The 21,061-nt window shown below is 42.1% G+C and overlaps 1 protein-coding gene across 3 annotated transcripts in view; it reads left to right on the forward strand.

Annotated features, from left to right (window-relative positions):
* Window positions 1-21,061, forward strand: part of AP2B1 (adaptor related protein complex 2 subunit beta 1) — a 153,656-nt gene that overhangs the window by 108,166 nt on the left and 24,429 nt on the right. For all 3 annotated transcript variants that reach the window (XM_069757262.1, XM_069757264.1, XM_069757265.1), the window contains 6 exons: window positions 7,234-7,275; window positions 9,006-9,152; window positions 10,696-10,841; window positions 14,331-14,460; window positions 18,663-18,747; window positions 19,112-19,198. In XM_069757262.1, the coding sequence (XP_069613363.1) occupies window positions 7,234-7,275; window positions 9,006-9,152; window positions 10,696-10,841; window positions 14,331-14,460; window positions 18,663-18,747; window positions 19,112-19,198 (637 nt within the window). The remainder of the gene's footprint in view (window positions 1-7,233; window positions 7,276-9,005; window positions 9,153-10,695; window positions 10,842-14,330; window positions 14,461-18,662; window positions 18,748-19,111; window positions 19,199-21,061) is intronic.

Consider the following 21,061-nt stretch of genomic DNA (forward strand, 5'->3'; position numbering starts at 1 on the left):
CGCTGTGCGCAGGCGCGATCTACTTACATCACTTGATGTAAGTTCCAGGACAGCGCGCACGGCGCATGCCCGAGAAATAATTGCAGAGCGCAGGCGCCGGTGGCGGCACAAGACAGAGAGGAGGCGGTGCCCGGTGGGATGATGGGCGGCTGAGTCGGGGAGAAAACATACCCCCCGGACTCAATACAGGTATGGCGCGCAATTTAAAAAGTGAATATTTCATCGTTATTAGGGATCAAAAACATAAGAGCCATCTTCACAGAATGCAGCCTTAATTCTGCAGAAGGTGGCTCTGTTACCTTAATAGGCCCTGGGGGGGGGGGTGACAGGCTCCCTTTAAAGAAGCTATCAAGTCTTAAACTACAAGTCTGCGGTCACTCTTTGTGACTGCAGACTTGTGAATCCTCACATTGAGCGCATTGCGCTTTGGGAAGATTCTCCGGCACTGGAGACAGCAATCATGTCATCGCAAGTATGTGATATGAATACTCCCAACCACATTGTGATTAGACTATTTCTGGCCTTGCTCAATACACTTGCATTGAGGAAGACTGCACCTAGCTAGTCGGAATGTTGCTGGAGTATGTAAATCACATACTTGCGGTCACCTGACTACTGGCACCGGAGACTCCTCACTGTGAGGAGTGTGCGCTATGTGAGAATTCACAAGTCTGCGTTCACATAGAATTTTAAGTTATTTTCAATATATATTGGATTTTCCATTTGAAAAATCTTTCACCTATTATAGTATCATAATTTTCCTTGGAACTTTATGAAATCTCATCACACACTGGAGAAAAATTTAGCAGTGTGGCGGAAACCCCAGTGGATATCTCCTGTGTGATTGTTCCACTAAAAAAAAAAAAAAAGTTCCCCTTCTGAAACAACATAGAAGTGAAATTTTATTAAATATTTGTTCCTATAAATGTAGTGCATATTATAGTCATACTCCATTTGTTTTTGTTTTTTTTAATTTCACCATTTGTTAGCTATAACTAATGTATGTTCAGTGTGTGCATATACATACTTACCAGTTGCTGTCTTCTGCTGCTTCCAGCACTGCCCCAGGCCTCTCCTGCTTCACATGACTGCAGTTGCTCACACAGTCGACTCTTATATCCTTTCCTAGTATAAGTTTAGGAAGGCCTCATTCTGGGTCTCATAAACTTAGGTTGAGGAAGTGACTTTATACAGAAACTGTGCAGCTGGCTGCTGGTCACAGCTGTGCGACATGATCCAGGAGAAGACCTGGCGTGTGCTGGAAATGGTGGAAGACCGCAGCTGGTATTTAAATGCATGCACTTTACATACTTTACTAATGGCTAACAAGTGGTCCCTGACCCTACTGTGATATTTACCTCTCGCCGTCTCCAGCAGTTTGTGACCTTCTGGATCACTCCAGTGTACGGTACAACTCCATGAGAGCCTTGTTCTGGCTCTCATAGACTTGCTTTGAAATCTTGTGATGTAATTTCTGACTTCCAGCCAGTCAGAAGCTGCAGTACCAAGATGGCGCTGATAAAAGGTGAACACTGCGGCAGTTGAATGTAAAAGGGTCGGCAAGGACCTTGCATTTAGAAGCACCACTCCAGTGCTGGGAAAAAAAACTTCTGGAGTGGTGCTTTAATAGTGTATATATAGTAATAGTGGACATTGCTATTTCAGCCCAGGAAATATAACGGTAAATGCTAAAATCCACAAAGAGTCAGGCAATAAAGTGTCATAATAAAATGTCCGTGTAGATACCATTGTGGGAGATTTACTAATAAAAGCACACTGTGAGTGATCTGATGTTTCCTCCTGTGGAGCGAGCAGCAGCTTGATGAACCGGACTCATGTTGTTGGGGCATGCCACCTGGCATTATGTCCTGACACGTTTCTCCAGACAGTCATGTGGGATGGATAAAAGGTCCAAGCTTTTAAAAATACAGAATATGCCCCAAACTTCATTATTTTATCTGTATTTTAATATCAGAAAAGTGGATGAATTACGGTATATCGGTACATCTGATCCACCGTTGTCAATGTACAGCAATGTACAGCTATAAATTTCATTTATAAAATTAATTGATTATATAGTTATTAATAGAAAAATCACAGCACTTTCCCTTACCATAACTTAAAAGAAAGTTGCCACAAACTTGACCATGCTGTCCACAAATCTGTCTGCGTGCACAAACGAGAAGCTGAGTATAACATATGTTTCAAAAAACCTGATCTGCACATCCAAACATAGACACAGTGTGAACAGGTGCTGAACCCAGAGTCGCCAACTCGTATATATTTAAGTAAATAGGGCAGCACACTGCAGCGCCAAAACATGCAAACTTGAAAACACAAAATTTGAACTGCATTACTGCACTGAAAATATGAAAAATGAGAGCTTTTAGCGCATAAAAATGGCCAATTTTATGTGTACCTCGTAGCCACGATAAGGCATCTCTCTTATACGAGGCCCTACGCTTGACCTACCTCTCTGAGAATAAACGTCTCCATCTGAATGGGTACATGCGAAACCTCTCCTTGGACTCAAATTCTCTCTCACTGTGGAGGGGTATTGGACCAACTATAATTAAAACACCTGAAGCTAGGAGGCGGGGAGTGCACGATCAGAAGGCTAGAGAATACATTTCAAAAAACCTGATCTGCACATCCAAACATAGACACAGTGTGAACAGGTGCTGAACCCAGAGTCAACTCGTATATATTTAAGTAAATAGGGCAGCACACTGCAGCGCCAAAACATACAAACTTGAAAACACAAAATTTGAACTGCATTACTGCACTGAAAATATGAAAAATGAGAGCTTTTAGCGCATAAAAATGGCCAATTTTATGTGTACCTCGTAGCCACGATAAGGCATCTCTCTTATACGAGGCCCTACGCTTGACCTACCTCTCTGAGAATAAACGTCTCCATCTGAATGGGTACATGTGAAACCTCTCCTTGGACTCAAATTCTCTCTCACTGTGGAGGGGTATTGGACCTATTATAATTAAAACACCTGAAGCTAGGAGGCGGGGAGTGCTTTTTTGTTTTCAAGTTTGCATGTTTTGGCGCTGCAGTGTGCTGCCCTATTTACTTAAATATATACGAGTTGGCGACTCTGGGTTCAGCACCTGTTCACACTGTGTCTATGTTTGGATGTGCAGATCAGGTTTTTTGAAATGTATTCTCTAGCCTTCTGATCGTGCACTCCCCGCCTCCTAGCTTCAGGTGTTTTAATTATAATAGGTCCAATACCCCTCCACAGTGAGAGAGAATTTGAGTCCAAGGAGAGGTTTCACATGTACCCATTCAGATGGAGACGTTTATTCTCAGAGAGGTAGGTCAAGCGTAGGGCCTCGTATAAGAGAGATGCCTTATCGTGGCTACGAGGTACACATAAAATTGGCCATTTTTATGCGCTAAAAGCTCTCATTTTTCATATTTTCAGTGCAGTAATGCAGTTCAAATTTTGTGTTTTCAAGTTTGCATGTTTTGGCGCTGCAGTGTGCTGCCCTATTTACTTGAGTATAACATATGGGCTTGTTGGAAAAGAGTCAGTATGTGTTTTATTCATTGAAATCTGTGGTGTTTGTATAGATTTCCCCACCACTTATGTATACAAACACCAGGATTTCAATTAATTACCGGTAATACACCGTTTAATAAACCTCTTTGTGTGAAAGATTTTCTCAATCTGATTAGCTCATCCAGCTCTTACCTCCTGCCTGCAGATCAGATACCATGTCCACATGACGGGTTCCCTATAAACGCTATGCATCCACCATAATACAACATGCCAGTTATATACATAATAATAATAATTTTTATTTATATAGCGCCAACATATTCCGCAGCACTTTACAATTAAGCGGGGACATGTACAGACAATAAATTCAGTATAAGTTTTAAGACAATTTAAACAGTGACATTAGGGGTGAGGTCCCTGCTCGCAAGCTTACAATCTACAAGGAAATGGGGGGACACAATAGGTGAAAAGTGCTTGTTATTTCTGGTCTGGCAATTATAATAAATAGGGATTTTCATATGAAGCTGCATGATCCGGTCATCAGCCCGTGTGTTTAAGTGCAATAGTTAAAGTGCAGTTATCGTGTGCATGGAGGGTGTGGAGACAGATGAATAGTAGGGTGCAGATTCACATGCAGATAAAATTTGGAAGGAGTGAACAGGACAAAGTTAGTTTACGGAGTAGTTGATGTGGTAGGCTTGTTTGAAGAGATGGGTTTTTAAAGCGCGCTTGAATAGGTCAGGGCTAGGTATCAGTCTGTTCGTCTGGGGAAGTGCATTCCAGAGAGCTGGCGCAGCACGAGAGAAGTCTTGGAGACGGGGGTGCGAGGTTCGGATTACGGGGGATGTTAGTCTTAGGTCATTTGTAGAACGGAGCGCACGTGTAGGGCGATAGACGGAGATGAGAGGAGATATAAGGCGGTGCAGAACTGTGGAGAGCTTTGTGGGTGAGAGAGATGAGTTTATACTGGATCCTGTAGCGAATGGGTAGCCAGTGTAATGACTGGCACAAGATGGAGGCATCGGTGAAGCGGCTGGACAGAAATATGACCCTGGCTGCCGCGTTCAAGATGGATTGGAGAGGAGAAAGTTTGGAAAGAGGGAGACTGATCAGAAGAGAGTTGCAGTAGTCCAGACGAGAATGAATAAGAACGACAGTAAGAGTCTTAGCAGTTTCAAAGGTGAGAAAAGGTCGGATTCTGAAGACGTTTTTAAGATGCAGGTGACAGGAGGAGTGAGTGATCGGATATAGGGGGTAAAGGAAAGTTCGGTGTCGAATATGACCCCAAGACAGCGGGCATGCTGTTTGGGAGTTATGGTTGAACCCTCCAGGGTAATTTCGATGTTGGGTAGAGTGAGTTTAGTAGAAGGGAGAAACACAAGTAGTTCAGTTTTGGAGAGATTTAGTTTCAGATAGAGGGAGGACATGATGTTAGAGACAGCAGACAGACAATCCTTGGTATTTTGAATTAGGGTAGGGGTGATGTCGGGGGAAGAAGTGTATAATTGGGTGTCGTCAGCATAGAGATGGTACTGGAACCCAAATCTGCTGATTTGGAGGGGGCCCAGGACTGAGCCCTGCGGAACCCCGATAGTAAGGGGATGAGGAGAGGAAGAGGAGCCAGCAAAAGATACAGTGAAGGAGCGGTCAGAGAGGTAGGAGGAGAACCAGGAGAGGGCTGTGTCCTTGAGGCCTATGGAGCAGAGCATGGTGAGAAGGAGCTGGTGATCCACAGTATCAAATACGGCAGATAGATCCAGAAGAATCAGCAGAGAGCAATGACCTTTGGATTTAGCTGTTGTTAGGTCATTAGAGACTTTAGTGAGGGCAGTTTCAGTGGAGTGTAAAGAGCGGAAACCAGATTGTAAGGGGTCAAGAAGAGAGTTTTCCGAGAGATAGCGGATTAGACGGGAGTGGACCAAGCGTTCCAGGAGTTTAGAGATGAAGGAAAGGTTAGAGACAGGTCTGTAGTTAGCCGTGCAGTTCTGGTCCAGGGATGGCTTTTTAAGTAAAGGGGTAATGATGGCATGTTTAAATGAGGAGGGAAATATGCCTGAGGAAAGAGAGGTTAAATATTTTAGTCAGGTGAGTGGTGACCACTGGTGACAGAGACTGCAGGAAAGGTGAAGGAATGGGGTCACTATTGCAGGTTGTAGGCCGGGCAGAAGCGAGGAGCTTGGAAACTTCTTCTGAAACAGGCTCAAAGATGTCTAATGAGCTTGAGGTGCGGCAGGGAAGGGGATCCAGGCACTGAGGAGATTGGGCTGAGATATCCTGATGGATGTGGTTGATTTTTTTCTAGGAAATGTGTCCAGATCCTCACCACTGAGATTGGAGATGGGGCCTGTACTTTAGGTTTCAGGAGGGAGTTTAAGGTTTCAAAAAGTCGTTTTGGGTTGTTGGAGAGTGAGGTGATGAGGGTGGTGAAGTAGGATTGTTTGGCCAGAGAAAGGGCAGAGTTATAGGTTTTGAGCATGAACTTATAGTGGATGAAGTCTTCTGCTAAGAGAGATTTTCTCCACTGCCGCTCTGCACACCTTGAGCAACGCTGAAGAAAGCGTGTTTGCATAGTGTGCCAGGGCTGCCGTTGTCTGTGTTGGGTCTTTCTGCGTGTAGAAGGTGCTGCTTCATCCAGGGCATTCTTAAGTGTAATATTGAAGTGTGACAATGCTAAGTCTGGACAGGAGAGTGAGGAGATGGGGGCTAAAGATGTGTGGAGGTTGTCCATAAGCTGCTGGGTATTAATGGTACGTGTATTCCGATAAATGTGGTAAGTGGGGGTGTCCCGGGTGAGGAGACAATTGTTGACAGAGAAGGAAAGAAGGTTGTGGTCCGAGAGCGGGAGAGTGGAGTTAGTAAAGTCGTGCAGCGATCCGGGACGGGAGAAAACCAGGTCCAGAGTATTCCCATCCTCATGCGTAGGAGAATTAGTAAACTGTGAGAGGTTGAATGAAGAGGTTAGAGAGAGAAGATGAGAGGCAGATTGGGAGAGGGGATCATTGATGGGGATGTTAAAGTCTCCCATGATGAGGGTGGGGATGTGACAGGATAGAAAGTGAGTAAGCCAGGTGGCAAAGTGGTCTAGAAACAGGCGGGAGGAGCCTGGAGGGCGATAAACAACCGCCACCCGCAAGTGGAAGGGCTTATAGAGTCTGACGGCGTGGACTTCAAAGGAAGGAAATGTAAGTGAGGGAACCGGGGGGGACAACCTGGAAAGCACATTGTGATGAAAGGAGTAAACCAACACCTCCACCCTGTCTGTTCTCAGGTCTGGTGGTATGTGAAAATTTCAGCCCACCAAACGAGAGAGCGGCAGCGGCGGTGGTGTCTGAGTGCTGGATCCAGGTTTCTGTAATAGCCAGAAGGTTAAGGGAATTAGAGAAGGGAAATACATAAACATGGAGTATACAAATAGCTGGACTTCTCCAAGTGGATCATGTCCCGATCAGGTTACAACAAAAAAAGCATGAAGGGTGATGAGGCCCATAGAAAAATAATCTGCTAAAAATTGCTACTTTGTGTGTACATTCATGTTGACAACTAATGCTTTTTCTGCACTCAACATAGCGAAGATGCCATTTAAAGATGTGTTATATCTGTGTTCAGTTCTTTGAATGGACCTTTAAATAGACCTGTCATGAAATCCATCATTTCTTTTAATGTTCCTGGATTATTTGCAATCAGTGCTGGAAATGTAAGATTACTATTTCTCTTACAGTTGGGAAGCGATCTTGGAGGTGGAATTGGAGGAAGCCCAGCGGTAAGATTGTGTTTGTTTTTTTTTTGTTTTTTTTTTTGTTTTGTTTTGTTTTTTTGTTTGTTTTTCTTAGTAGGAACAGCCCCAACGTTTTCTGACTCAATCAGAAAACTAAGAAATGAAAGATATTGTCTTATTGTTTGTATTCTAATTCTATTTGGGGCTTTTTACAGAATTGCAAAGAGCACAATTATGTGACTGTGCCCAAATGACTTTTCTGTTGGCATTTTCGCATAGCGGGGCTCAGCTGTAACAGATAAATGTTGTCTGGAGGGAGATGGCTTGTTTCAGATGTGCTTGTGTCCCAGTACAAAGCTGTCTGTCCGGTATTCTAAAGAGATGAAATTGTCAAATAAAGTTTGGAACAAAAATAGAAAAAAGTGGATATTCACGCACTAGATTAGATACAATTTTTGCGTTTTAGATATAATAGGGGAGATTTACGGCATCTGGTTATCACTTATGATTTTTTAGAAATCAATGAGAGCTGGGATAATGTGATTGTTTGCTTTGGTGACTGGCACACTTTTCCATGTACTAGTTTTGTAGAATCTCCTTCTCCCTATGTCTCTTTATCTAAACAGATGGACCTCATTCAGATGTCTTGATTTTCTTCCAGTTTTGCCTTTAACCATGAATATGCCCCGATAGCCTCACAAATAAAGAATAAACAGACTGAGATACACAAGGCCATGTTTTGTAGTGTGTTATGAAAGGAATAGCCTGGTTAAGACTATAAGTTATTTATCCACAGGATAGGTAATAAATCGCTGATTTACGGGGTTCTGACTGCTGGGACCCTCACTGATCAACACATCGGGGAACTTTTACTGCTGCCCTATTAATTCCTTCAGGGGTTGCAGTGCTCGGCAACCCCAGGGAACGTCTCAGGAGGATAGTTTCCTTTAGCGGTTTCTACTTTACAAAACTCGCTATTTTTGACCACCTCGAAAAACATTATCTGCTTCTAGCCTTATAAAGTAGTGTGCCATCTGTTACTAAGGGGTCGGCAAGGAATTCTAAATATCACTTACAATCCTAGAGTTAATTCACACACGTATTTACCTTTTACCAACAAAAGGAAACAATTAGTGAATAACTGAAAAATTGTGTTTGGTTACTAAATTTGCTAAAATAATTTTTGTCTTATCTTGTTAAATGAGTGTAATTGCAAAGCAAGCAACTTTCCAATTTACCTGTTATTTAAAATTCTCTCCATTTTCAAGAACTCCCTTTTTAAAGCACCACTTCAGTGGTTCTTCTGTTTTTTTTCTTCTGCAGCGTCTCCACTAATGTAAGTTCCTTGACCTTAGTAATAGACTTAGCAGCCGCCATCTTCAGCTCTTCTTTGCCCGTCTCCGGTCCCGCACCGCCATCTTGTGATCGCAACTTCTGACGGCCCGGAAGTCGGAGGTTACGGTCACAAGCTCTTAATGTTAGTCTATGAGACCCTCGTTCTGGCTCATAGAGTTGTGACTTCCAGGTCGCTGGAGCCATCTGATCTGGCAGGTCACAAATGGCTAGAGACCGCTTGGAGCAGAAGAAGATGGCGTCTAGTAAGTATCATACTGCGTGCAGGGAACTTACATTAGTGGCACCACTCCAGCATTAAAATAAAAAATAAACACTGGAGTGGTGCTTTAATTATTTTTATACTAATTTATTTTAATTCTTGAATTTTTCTAACCATTAATAGGGCTGTTGAAATGTCCACATCTTTTGTTCTCTTCCAGGTTGGACAGACCTTCATTCCTTCCTCTGTTCCCGCTACCTTTGCTCCATCTCCCACTCCAGCGGTGGTCAGTAGCGGTCTCAATGATTTGTTTGAACTTTCTACCGGTATAGGCATGGCTCCAGGAGGATTTGTTTCCCCAAAAGCTGTAAGTATTACTGAGCCCATTTTCTAGGGGTGTTGGTTCTATATAACATGCCTATGACGGCGTCTTCTATAAATCTTCCCAAAGCTTTTTCCTCCATAGCTCATTGATGCAAGGTACAATGTAGGGATTATTCTGTAATCTTTATTGTGGGTTTTCATGACTTTGTAACATTTTCTGTGATGGAGCACAGCTAGTATTTCAGTTGCAGACGATTAGCTATTCATCCCCCGCAGTGACGGTTAGTAAATGGACTCATTTTCCTCAATTACCTGCAGTTGTTAGGAGCCCCGTTAAAGTATTGACAGTAATCAGAAAGGCCACTTCCACCAGACAATATGCAGGCACGTCTTTCCTATTAGGAGGGTCTGCGTCTTGAAGACCAACCAGGACTTATGTAAAAATTATCTTCTTCTGTCTCCAGGGTTTTGCTACCACATCTGATAGTAGCACGATGTAGTCAGAGACTTTGATTCAGGCGATGTATCACTTACTGGGCTCATTGCTGCAGTATAAAATCCCTGTTTTCTCTACTGCAGATTTACCACTTCTCTGAATCCTGAGCCCTGTATAACCCCACCCACAACACTGATTGACAGCTTTATGCGTACACTGTGCATAGGCAGAAAGCTGCCAATCAGTGGTGGGGGCAGGGTTATACTGAGCTCATGAATATAGAGGGACTACATGGCAGCAGGTTTACTAGTGCTATACTGATAAAACCGTAATCTTATCAGCTGGAAATAATCAAAACTATAGCAAACCGGCCCAGTAAGTGACCCATTGCCTGTTTGGTAATCCCTGCATGTGTTGCGGGTGTGAGAGCAGTGAGACATGCAGCCGCGGGGACTCGTACATACTATTCGAGCGCGCCAAAGTCACTCGGTGAGCATGCTGAGATAACACCGTATCCAAGCACGTAATCTCATCCTTATCAAGCACATGTTAATTGGACAGTAATATGGTCAGTGGTGGGGTACTGATAGGAAGGGAAAAGGGTCATTTAGGTTTCTACTAATAAAGGTCTGTGAATCCCTTTTTGGCATAAAGAAAAATGATTGACTTGGATGAAACCCCTACTAATGATCATTGATCCTACATTACCAAATGTAGTGCGTTATGGTATTATAACCATGAAAACATTTGAGTATAAAGTCCACCCCAATTAATTTCCTTTCTCCTATTCATTTTGTGATGAAATGCATAAAATGACTAATGCGCCGTAGAGCTCATCCGTTTCCCACATTCTGCGTCCCCCAAGCCTGGAAAGCAGGACCACTGACCTTGCCCCCTTGCTAAAAGTTCCTGAACACGTTACTAGTAATTTAGATTTTAATGTACTTGACCTATAACCTTAAAAATGAGTCTATTGCCAGAAATCAGGTCCTGCTGTTGCTAACATTTTGACTTTTTGCTCTCTAGGGTGAACTCTCCATGTAATAAGTACGTTGTGCAATTCCTGATAAATGCATTTGGTAGAGCAAACATTGAGTCAGTTTGTTAATTGGGTAATGTAGTGGTAATTCTCATGTGTGCCCGTTACTAGGTTTGGCTGCCTGCTGTGAAAGCGAAGGGGCTGGAGATCTCGGGCACGTTTTCCCACAGGCAGGGGCACATTTACATGGACATGAATTTCACCAACAAGGCCCTGCAACATATGACTGACTTTGCCATCCAGTTTAACAAGAATAGGTAAGATGAGATTTCTGAATATTCCTACACAGTGAAACGTGTCAATATTTGTGTAGTGTCTTTTTTTTTTTTCTTTACATGAAAAGGTCCAGGTTAAAAAATAAATAGTTCAATGTTCTTAAGTTACTAATATACCGTACTTCGCTTTTGAAAGGTGCTTCAACCTTCAGCTCCAGAGCTCCAGTCCAGCTGATCCTCTTCCAGTTTTCATCTGATGCTGTAAATAGGCTGGCTGAATGCTAATCTCCATAGCTAAGCCATCTCCCTTATCTGTCTGTAGTATACATCTGCTATAACAGGGAAGGGTGGTGGCTTAGCTATTCAAGTGAGTAGTCAGTCAGCCCCGTCTCTCACATGAAAGCATCGGAAACTGTGCCTTTTGTTGAGCACAGAATAAAGCTGTTTGGAGAACTTGCCATACTCATTTTATGGCATTATCCCATAGACCACCTGTTTACAGAATAAATGTATTATTGCAGGAGCTCTGACCACTGAGCACCCCATCTATTGTATGTAACACAGCGTCATACGCAGCATGAATAGTAAAAAGTTTGTCACACAGGGTTAATAGCTGCGTTAATGGAGTGCGTTACACCGCGGCATAACGCGGTCCGTTAACGCTGCCATTAACCCTGTGTGAGGGCTGACTGAAGGGGAATATGGAGCGGGCACTGACTGTGGGAAGGAAGGAGCGGCCATTTTGCTGCCGGACTCTGTCTGTCGCTGATTGGTCATGGCTGTTTTGCCACGACCAATCAGCGACTTAGATTTCCTTGACAGACAGATGCCACGACCAATGAATACTCGTGACAGACAGACAGAAGTGACCCTTAGACAATTATATATATATATATATATATATATATATATATATATATATATATATATATATATATATATATATATATATATATTTATATATATATTCCTCTGTGTTAATTTTTGACCACATGAAAGTTAATGTTTAACCTCCTGAGTGCCCGCAGCAGATGTTTCAAATCAAGCACGTCACTCTGTGGTAGTAACTCAAAAATGTCAACATAGTTCAGTGATTCTTGTTTGTTTTTCCATGACCTTTTTTTTTTTTTTACTAATTTTGTAACTGGCAAATTTAGGTCCATCTATTTTATGATTATATGTCAAAATATTAAAAGTTAGACGAAAAGTTCTTTTTAAAAAAAAAAATGATGCTTTTAAACTTTTTTGAATGTGTATATTCTTAAACTAGATAGTTTTGCTACAATAACTTAATAAATAACATTTACTCCGTCTGCTTTGTCACTATAATTTTTCCAGTGTCAGGTTATTTTGATAGGATGTTAGAATGATTAAACATTTTGCAGCAATTCTTCTTTTTTTTCAAAGAACTTTACAAAACATATTCAGTTGTATAGTGACTTTAAGGCACCTGTATATTGGACAACCCCCCAAATTAATGATTTTAACCCCTTCATGACCTTGGGATTTTTCGTTTTTCCGTGTTTGTTTTTCACTCCCCTCCTTCCCAGAGCCATAACTTTTTTATTTTTCCGTCAATTTGGCCATGTGAGGGCTTATTTTTTGTGGGACGAGTTGTACTTTTGATTGATATCATTGGTTTTAGCATGTCGTGTACTAGAAAACGGGAAAAAAAATTCCAAGTGCGGTGAAATTGCAAAAACAGTGCAGTCCCACACTTGTTTTTTGTTTGGCTTTTTTGCTAGGTTCACTAAATGCTAAAACTGACCTGCCATTATGATTCTCCAGGTCAGTACGAGTTCATAGACACCTAAATTGCGCCATTTTCCGATACTCGTAGCGTCTCCATTTTTCATGATCTGGGGTCGGTTGAGGGCTTATTTTTTGGGTGCTGAGATGACGTTTTTAGTGATAGCATTTTGGTGCAGATACGTTCTTTTGATCGCCCGTTATTGCATTTTAATGCAATGTCGCGGCGACCAAAAAAACATAATTCTGGCGTTTCGAATTTTTTTCTCGCTACACCGTTTAGTGATCAGGTTAATGCTTTTTTTTAATTGATAGATCGCGCGATTCTGAATGCGGTGATACCAAATATGTGTAGATTTGCTTTTTTTTTTTTTATTGATTTATTTTGATTGGGGCGAAAGGGGGGTGATTTAAACTTTTATATATTTTTTTATTTTTTTTTTTCACAATTTTTTTTACTTTTTTTTTAAACTTTTGCCATGCTTCAATAGCCTCCATGGGAGGCTAGAAGCAGGCACAGCACGATCGCCTCTGCTACATAGCAGCGATCTTATGTTCGCTGCTATGTAGCTGAAAATCAGGTGTGCTGTGAGCGCCGACCACAGGGTGGCGCTCACAGCTACCGGCGATCAGTAACCATAGAGGTCTTAAGGACCTCTATGGTTACAATGGAGAAGCATCGCCGACCTCCGATCATGTGACGGGGGCTGGCGATGCCGTCATTTCCGGCCGCCCGGCCGGATGCGGTAGTTAAATGCCGCTGTCTGCGTTTGACAGCGGCATTTAACTAGTTAATAGGTGCGGGCAGATCGCGATTCTGCCCGTGCCTATTATGGGCACATGTCAGCTGTTCAAAACAGCTGACATGTCCCAGCTTTGATGCGGCCTCACCGCCGGAGCCCGCATCAAAGCGGGGCTTCTGACCTCGGACGTACTATCCCGTCCGAGGTCTGAAAGGGGTTAAAAACTGCACCCTTCCAAAAAATCAAAACTGCTGTCAGTTAACCCTTCAGGTGCTTCATAGTAAATGACACAAACTCTACTAAATGGAATGAAAAAAAAATATTTTTTCAACTAAAATATTGCTAACATTATACTTGTCCACAGTATCTGGCAGAAACAGAGGCCAATATTTGACCTCGAATTTCCATGGCAACCATGGAGACCACACGGTTGTGATGTCAGGATGCCGGTATAGGGGGAAAAAAAAGAAAAGGCCCGACAAGGTGTCTGTAATCTTTAAGCAAGTAATTTGTAAACTACCGGCCACACATATAAGCTGGTGATGATGTGATTTTTCTGTTTGATTTCAGGCCCCTTCTAATTTGCTTAGATATTGGTGTTACACCGGAAATTTTGACACCTAGACGAGTTGTCCTCAGCTCTTCTGCCATATTGACCCGTTTCCTTCTGTCATGGTTGGATTCTTATCAGTTACATATTATAGATAGACAGGACCTATCAAGATCATCTTCCTTGATCCTTCTGAAAACCCAACATCTGTAGGGGATGGAAGAGTATGCTCCAATAAATTTTTGCGGAGAAATCCATCCGATTAGCTTCATTCTAAGGATGGGTGCTGCCACAGTTGTTTGGATGCCGATCTTTTGCTGCCACTTTTTGAAGTCTAGTTTGATAATTTTAGGCAAATATTTCTCCACACGAGGCAAAGATTTTCTTGCGTGCAAAATCCAGTTGACTGAATAAGCTATAGAACTATGTTTCTGTTGCAATCCACTCAGAACCAGATGCTAATAAATGATTTTTCTCTTTTTATTGCAGCTTTGGAGTCATTCCTAGTGCCCCATTGGCTATACATACACCCCTCATGCCAAACCAAAGCATTGACATTTCCCTTCCTTTAAATACTCTGGGACCGGTCATGAAAATGGAGCCACTTAACAACCTCCAGGTAAATAATGGCAGAGTTGTTTTGTTTTTTTGCTAGTGATACATATTTTGCCCTGGCATGTGATTTCAGTGTTACTTCTGGCTTTTGTGTTACTATAGAAATAAGGAGCCAGCTAACAGCAGACGTTGTGGGCATAGACAACAATAAGAAAATGTTGTACGTGTCCAAAGATGGGACTCGTACCCATTAAAGCATATTTACTGATTGAAACCGCATCTCCGCTGGGAGTGCTGGATCATGTATTCCCAGTGAGCCATCTGCTCGCCCTATTCATTCCTAGCAATGTATCTGGAAAAATCAATTAGTTTGTACCACCCAAGCCAGACATGTCATTACTGACTGCCATCTCCTACATCACTGTTCTGCTCCCTTTTCCCTTGTGGCAACTTTCCAGATTGGTGGCACAAATGCAGGTGGCAATGTGCCCTAGATTCACATCCCAATCTGTGACAATATTAATTTTCTTCTTGTGATCACATTTCTGGATTGCATCTTTAAAGTACTTAGCGTTGTGTGTCATTTTCCTTATTACTGTCCTGCTATGTGATTGCTTTGGCTGGGTTTTACTTTATTATACCAGCTGATCTTTTTAACCTTGTGGATCTAACTTAGTAAACCTTTACTTTTATGGTTATTGAGTCTCTCTTGACAGAAAAGTTTGCAATAAAGCTGTATGGTTCTGTCTAGAAAAAACACTGTCAGCTTTTCGGTTAATATGGATAGAATTAGACATGGGCACTGACATATTTTACACTATTCGGTGCCCTTGGTAGGACGTTGCTTCCCCCAGACTAGTCTAACCTTAGTACCTGTAATCACGCCCGTCGGCTTTGAATTACCTTTTCCCAACTTACACCGCTGCAAATCTTCCATGCTTGAGCTATGTCCTCTCGATGTGTCCCTTCCTGACCATGCGCAGTAAAGCCTGGAGTTTGCGCTAGGCTTCATCAGTGCACTTCACGTGTCCAGTGATCATTACTAAGGCATTGTCAGAAAGGACATTGTGTGCATGCACAAGACTTGCAGTTGTGCTGGAATGACTTGAGCTCCAGGGAAGGACATTGGTCATGCCCAGGCGGCAGGATTATAGGGACCGAGGGAGGAAAAGTGACTCCTCACTGGACTAGTTCTAGCTCATTTGAAAAAGGTTAAAGAAAAGTTGTTTGTTTTTGAGCACATAGGTTGGCCTAGAACATCAAGGACATTAGTAGAATGCGGAAAGAGTGATCTTAAAGTGTTTTGATGGAGGCTTAGGGGACTTTTAAACTACACTACTCACAAAAAGTTAGTTATATTTGGGCTTTTGGGTGAAATTTCAGATTTTCAAACTTAATGGGACCTTCTCTAAACTTTTGAATGCACATGTACAACTGTTCAATGTTTCATTTCGTTTTGCACAACTTTCTGTTCTTGAACAAGGAGCTTAATGGCAAAATTCAAAACAGTTGTTTGCTCCATGAATTGGCCAATCGTGCTGTTCACATTTTTAGATCAAGAGACCAAGACGACACCTTTTAATCAACAGTACCTTGCCATTGCGAGGCTTCAAGCAGGATGCTCTCAGATGGAAGTGGCCACTGAAGTTAGAGTATCAGCAGGTTGCAACAGATACAGAGATGGAAAGAGTCACAGAAAGGTAGAGAAGTGGATTTCCTTTGGCCACATGCCACTGTGATGCCGTCTTCATTATGGACCCTTTGAAACCAGGCACATTTAAGGGAGTTGAGAGGCACCAAATGTCATTTCGGACCGTTCAAAACCATTTACATTCACGTCCTCTGAGTGCTAGGGTACCTGCAAGGGTATCTGACCACACCACCATGCACAGGCATAATCGTATTGCACAGGCTAAAAAGTATCTATCTATGCTGGATGAGGGACAAGTTGGCCTCAGTGGCGTTCACTGATGAAAGTCGATTCACGCTGAGCAGAAATTATGGCCCCCAACTATGTTGAAGTCAAGGAGAGCACTATGCATCATCCACTGTTGTCACCAGCCTTTGGTGGTGGTGGTTGTGTTAGTCTGGGCATGTGTGTCTTGTCAATACAGAACTGCCCTACACTTTGTGAATGGTACAATGGCAAGCCCCTGCTACTTAAATAACCTCATTAATCCTGTCACTGTGCCTCTGCACAAACAACACAGGCCTAATTTTATCTTCATGGTTGACAGTGCTCCATCTCATTGAGGTTGCCTCATTATAGAACGACTGCTGGTTAATGGGATACCTCAAATGGCGTGGCCTGCACTTTTTCCAGACCTGAATCACATAGGGATCCTATGGGATCAGCTGATTCTTTGTGTAGAGGCTTGTAATTCTGTACACCAAAACCTCAATGACTTAATGGCCGCCCTTCAAGAAGTGTCGAATGCGATGTCTCAGCAGACAATAACTCAACTTGTGAACAGCATGACTCGTTGTCGTAAAGTTGTAATTGATACTGAAGGCCACACGACTAGTTATTGAGACATTGACATTTTTTCGTTGGGGTATACCCATCACTGTTATGGCTTTTGTTTCAATAAATTGTTTGAGATGAGGAAATCGCCATTGCATGCTTCTACTTAAATGCCTTACTTTTCATGGTAAAATATCAGTATAGTGTGAAGCTTTTTTGTTTTCCATATAGTTCGCCCGAAAAACAAATACCACTAACTTTTTGAGATTAGTGTGATCGCAATTGGTTTATAAATTCACTTACTTTACTGAAACGGATGAGATGGGAATTGACTACTGGAGGTGGGACACCTGAAACAATTGAGAAGGGTTGACTTACATTTTGGTTTTCTTTTTAACTTCCTTAAATGAATGTGAGGTGCAGAATTGTGTTATCCTGCGTTTGCTTACAAAACAAGTCATTTTATCAAAGTAAAGTTGCTGAATTCCCACCATTTTATATTTGAGATGAGTGAATCAATCTGAAGGACCAGGTTAGAATTCCGTAGCTGCTGGGTTGGAGCTTTGTGACAAGCCTCCTATGTGCCAGCATCCATGACTCTTCTATTGATTGGCCGGTCTGGAGCGATATAATCATTACGGTGTGATGCATATATGACCTTGCACCAGTCCGGCTTTTTAAAAGAGGAGGCTCTGATTCCGGTATGTGTAACAGGAAAGTTTGCCCGGCTCTCGTCCACTGGCCACAGACTGCTGACCTGGCCGCTGGACTAGAGACCTATGTTATTCGCTCATGTCTAATTAATATGATCACATCACTGAAGTCAACTGAATAAACATAGTAACTAATCAAAATATATTCTTCCAGCATCATAACTCTTAGGAATAGCACCCAGTCAATTGGTTGTATTCTTGTAGAGTTTGCTTCGGCAGCCTGGCAATGACATGGGGACATTCAGAGCACCGAGACATGTTCATTAATGTGACAGCAGTGCAGATAGTGAGACAACAGTACGTCCCCCCTCCACCCACAGAGCGGTTAGCTGTAGGACATGTCCTTCCACCAGCACGCCACACATTAGTTTTACATACCCGAATATCAATAATTGTATGCGCTTTCTATTCCTTGTGACATAATGTAACCCTTTGTGAAAGTTTGGCAGCCCTGTGCCTCAGAAAAGTAATGCAGTAATACAGGTCTGCAGAAGGGTTTCCAAGCTTATTTTAATATATTGTATTATTTTTTACCAAATAACTAAAATACATTATATGTCTTCCCTTTTCATAAATACATTCTGGACTAATGGCTCTAAAGCTAGGATTAAATATGCATCTGAGGTTCTGTTAGGGGACTCCGTCACAGATAATCATGTATCTTTTTTTTTTTGTGTGTAAGATGTTGACTACTATAAGATACACCCAAAGCAACCCATTACATCCAAGAGATTCATTGGGCACTCATGTGATGGATCCAGCGCTGCCACCCTTTTCATTTTTCGTTCCGATCATGGAACATAAAAAAACCCAAAACAAATGTGAGCGCAGCTGCAAATCTAGCCTAATCCACTCCCATCGGTAATAACTTGAAAGGGCCTACAATTATTTATAGCGCAGCATATAAGTACAGATGTCACTTCTGTTCACCCGCTTGAAAGAATGATTCAGAAACCGCCAAGTAGAGCTGAAGGGTTAATGGATGTTATGACCCCTTCAGATCAGCTGTGGGATCTCGGATGCCAGGGTCACAAGGCTAGTTGTAAATCTAGCAAGTTAATTCTTGGTTCTCACTCTTGTGTGTGATAGGTGGCTGTGAAAAACAACATTGATGTTTTCTACTTCAGCTGTCTCATCCCGCTACACGTCCTCTTTGTGGAAGATGGCAAAATGGGTAAGAGAACAATTTTTCACGCAAGACACCCTACTGGAGTCTGGGTCACATGTCATTAAAATGAATACAATTATTCTTCTGGTTCATAGGATTTAACATTTTCTATCTTGTACCCGTCTTCATGCCGGATGAATCGGTACTGTGCACATGAGCATTGACTACGCTGATAATATAATCTGCTGACTACTCATCCAGCACAGAGCAATCTGTGTGCTCGCACTAGCACTACACACAAATCTAATACCCTTACCCTTGAGTATCATGGAAGCTTCTAGTTATGTAACTTTCAGGTTTATGTTGCTCATTACCATTGATTATGCTCATGGCGATCATCGTAATCCACCGTTATGCTTTCACCCTTTAGAGAGACAAGTCTTCCTGGCCACGTGGAAGGATATTCCTAATGAGAATGAACTGCAGTTCCAAATCAAAGAATGCCACCTGAATGCAGGTTAGTTGGGATCATCTGTTTTGTATTTTACGTGGTCTACTGGGGTCTGGCGCCTATTGTAGCAGATCTCTGAGGGTCCCAATAAACAATCCCTTTATGGACGAACACGTACAAGTTTCATAGGTTATGTTGGCCACTTTTATCAGTTTCGAAGACTATTTAATAGCATAATACTTCAATGTACTGGTGCTGCAAAAGAAAAAAAGGGAAATTACTGATCAGTGCGTCAGCCTATTCAGTATTAGACGTGTGTACACACTTCTGTAGTAATAAAAGTAATATGTGCTAAAAAGTCCTAGATTACTTTATTGAGCATAGCTGCATTGTTGCCAGGAAATAGGTGGTGTCATGGTTCATGTTTCCATTTCCCTTGATGGGCATAATTGTCTGATGTATTGTATAAGTATACCCAATAAAATGAACCCTGAAACGTAGTCCGTTTGCGCTGTCAGGATCTGTTACTAGATCAAATACCGCCATCAGTCAGTGGCGAGGGTGCAGTTACAGCCGTTACTCACGATGTACTGAGCGGTGACTGAAGCTGTGCCGGCGGTTCTTCCATGACTGAAAGCCAGAGGCTGTCAGGAGGAATAAAGTCCTCTTCCTCCCAGTGGAGGGGCTTACAGGGTGATGGCTGAGCACCTTACGGAATGCCATCAGCCTACAGATTAACACCATTTCTGCAAGTTAGTCATGACAGTTAGTGACAGGTTTAACGTGGTTATCACAGATTGTGTCATTAGTGGAGTAATCCACACATTGAAAGTTATCAGCTATCCATAGTATAGGTGATAACATTCTGATCTACAGGGTCTGACCACTGAGCTCCCCCCACCAATCCCAAGAACGGGGCTCTGAAATGCCACATTGTAATGGAGTGGTACCCATGCATATGCACCACCACTCCATTCATTCTGTATGGAATTATCAGAGAAAGCTGGGTAGTCCGGACCCCCACTGTAAGTCATCACCTTCCTAAGGTGGGTAACAGAGAAAATCCATCTCCTCACAGTTCACATCGAGATCCTGAATTCAGACTCTGGCTTGGAATGTATTCACATCAGAAAAAATAAGTTGTCCAATACAAGAAAGAAAAGCCAATCCAATCTTTCTTCAAGTCTGATTCCAATAAAAATGTAGTCCAGGGCTTAGTTATAGAAAACCAATAGAGCCGTATGCAGATTCCGAGCGCTACATGTGCGTTTAGTTCTAACATGACAAGCTATGACTAAGAGCACGTGTAAATGCGTAAGCTGCTGTATTGATTTCCTACAACTTATCCCTGGACTACATTTTTATTGGAGTCCGACTTGAAAGAAAATCAATAAAGCAAAGAATTCTACCAATCCAAAAATTAGTAAGCAGCAAGGTAGATATGGTACCAAATTAATTAAAATTTAGCTTTTAATAATAATGTTTAAAAACCTTATAGACAAGAACAACAGGACAAACATAAATTACAAAAACTACAACTGATACTATATATACACCTAGGCTATATGTCTGCTCCTCATAGGTGTATCCAAAACTACTCAAATGCACTTCAGAGTCACCGGACTCATAGACACTTACAATTTGAGCAATAGTAAAGCATTGACCTTTGGCGTCATGCAGCTATTCATCTATATTCTCAACAACCAGCACAGTCTAGGTATAATGAATAGGTATCACATAATACATGACAGCCATAAACCTAAAAGGACATATGCTGAGGTATTGGAACAGTCTCACCCAGATAGTGTGCGTTGATTTCACCTGGTCTCTCACGGATGGTTCCACACTGATGCCTCAAATCGATCCCAAAAAAATGTGGGAAAACAGGTATAACTCAGCCCCCGTACAATTAAAGACCCACTATTGGAA

This window comes from Ranitomeya imitator, chromosome 3, assembly GCF_032444005.1.
Source record: "Ranitomeya imitator isolate aRanImi1 chromosome 3, aRanImi1.pri, whole genome shotgun sequence".
NCBI lineage: Eukaryota > Metazoa > Chordata > Amphibia > Anura > Dendrobatidae > Ranitomeya > Ranitomeya imitator.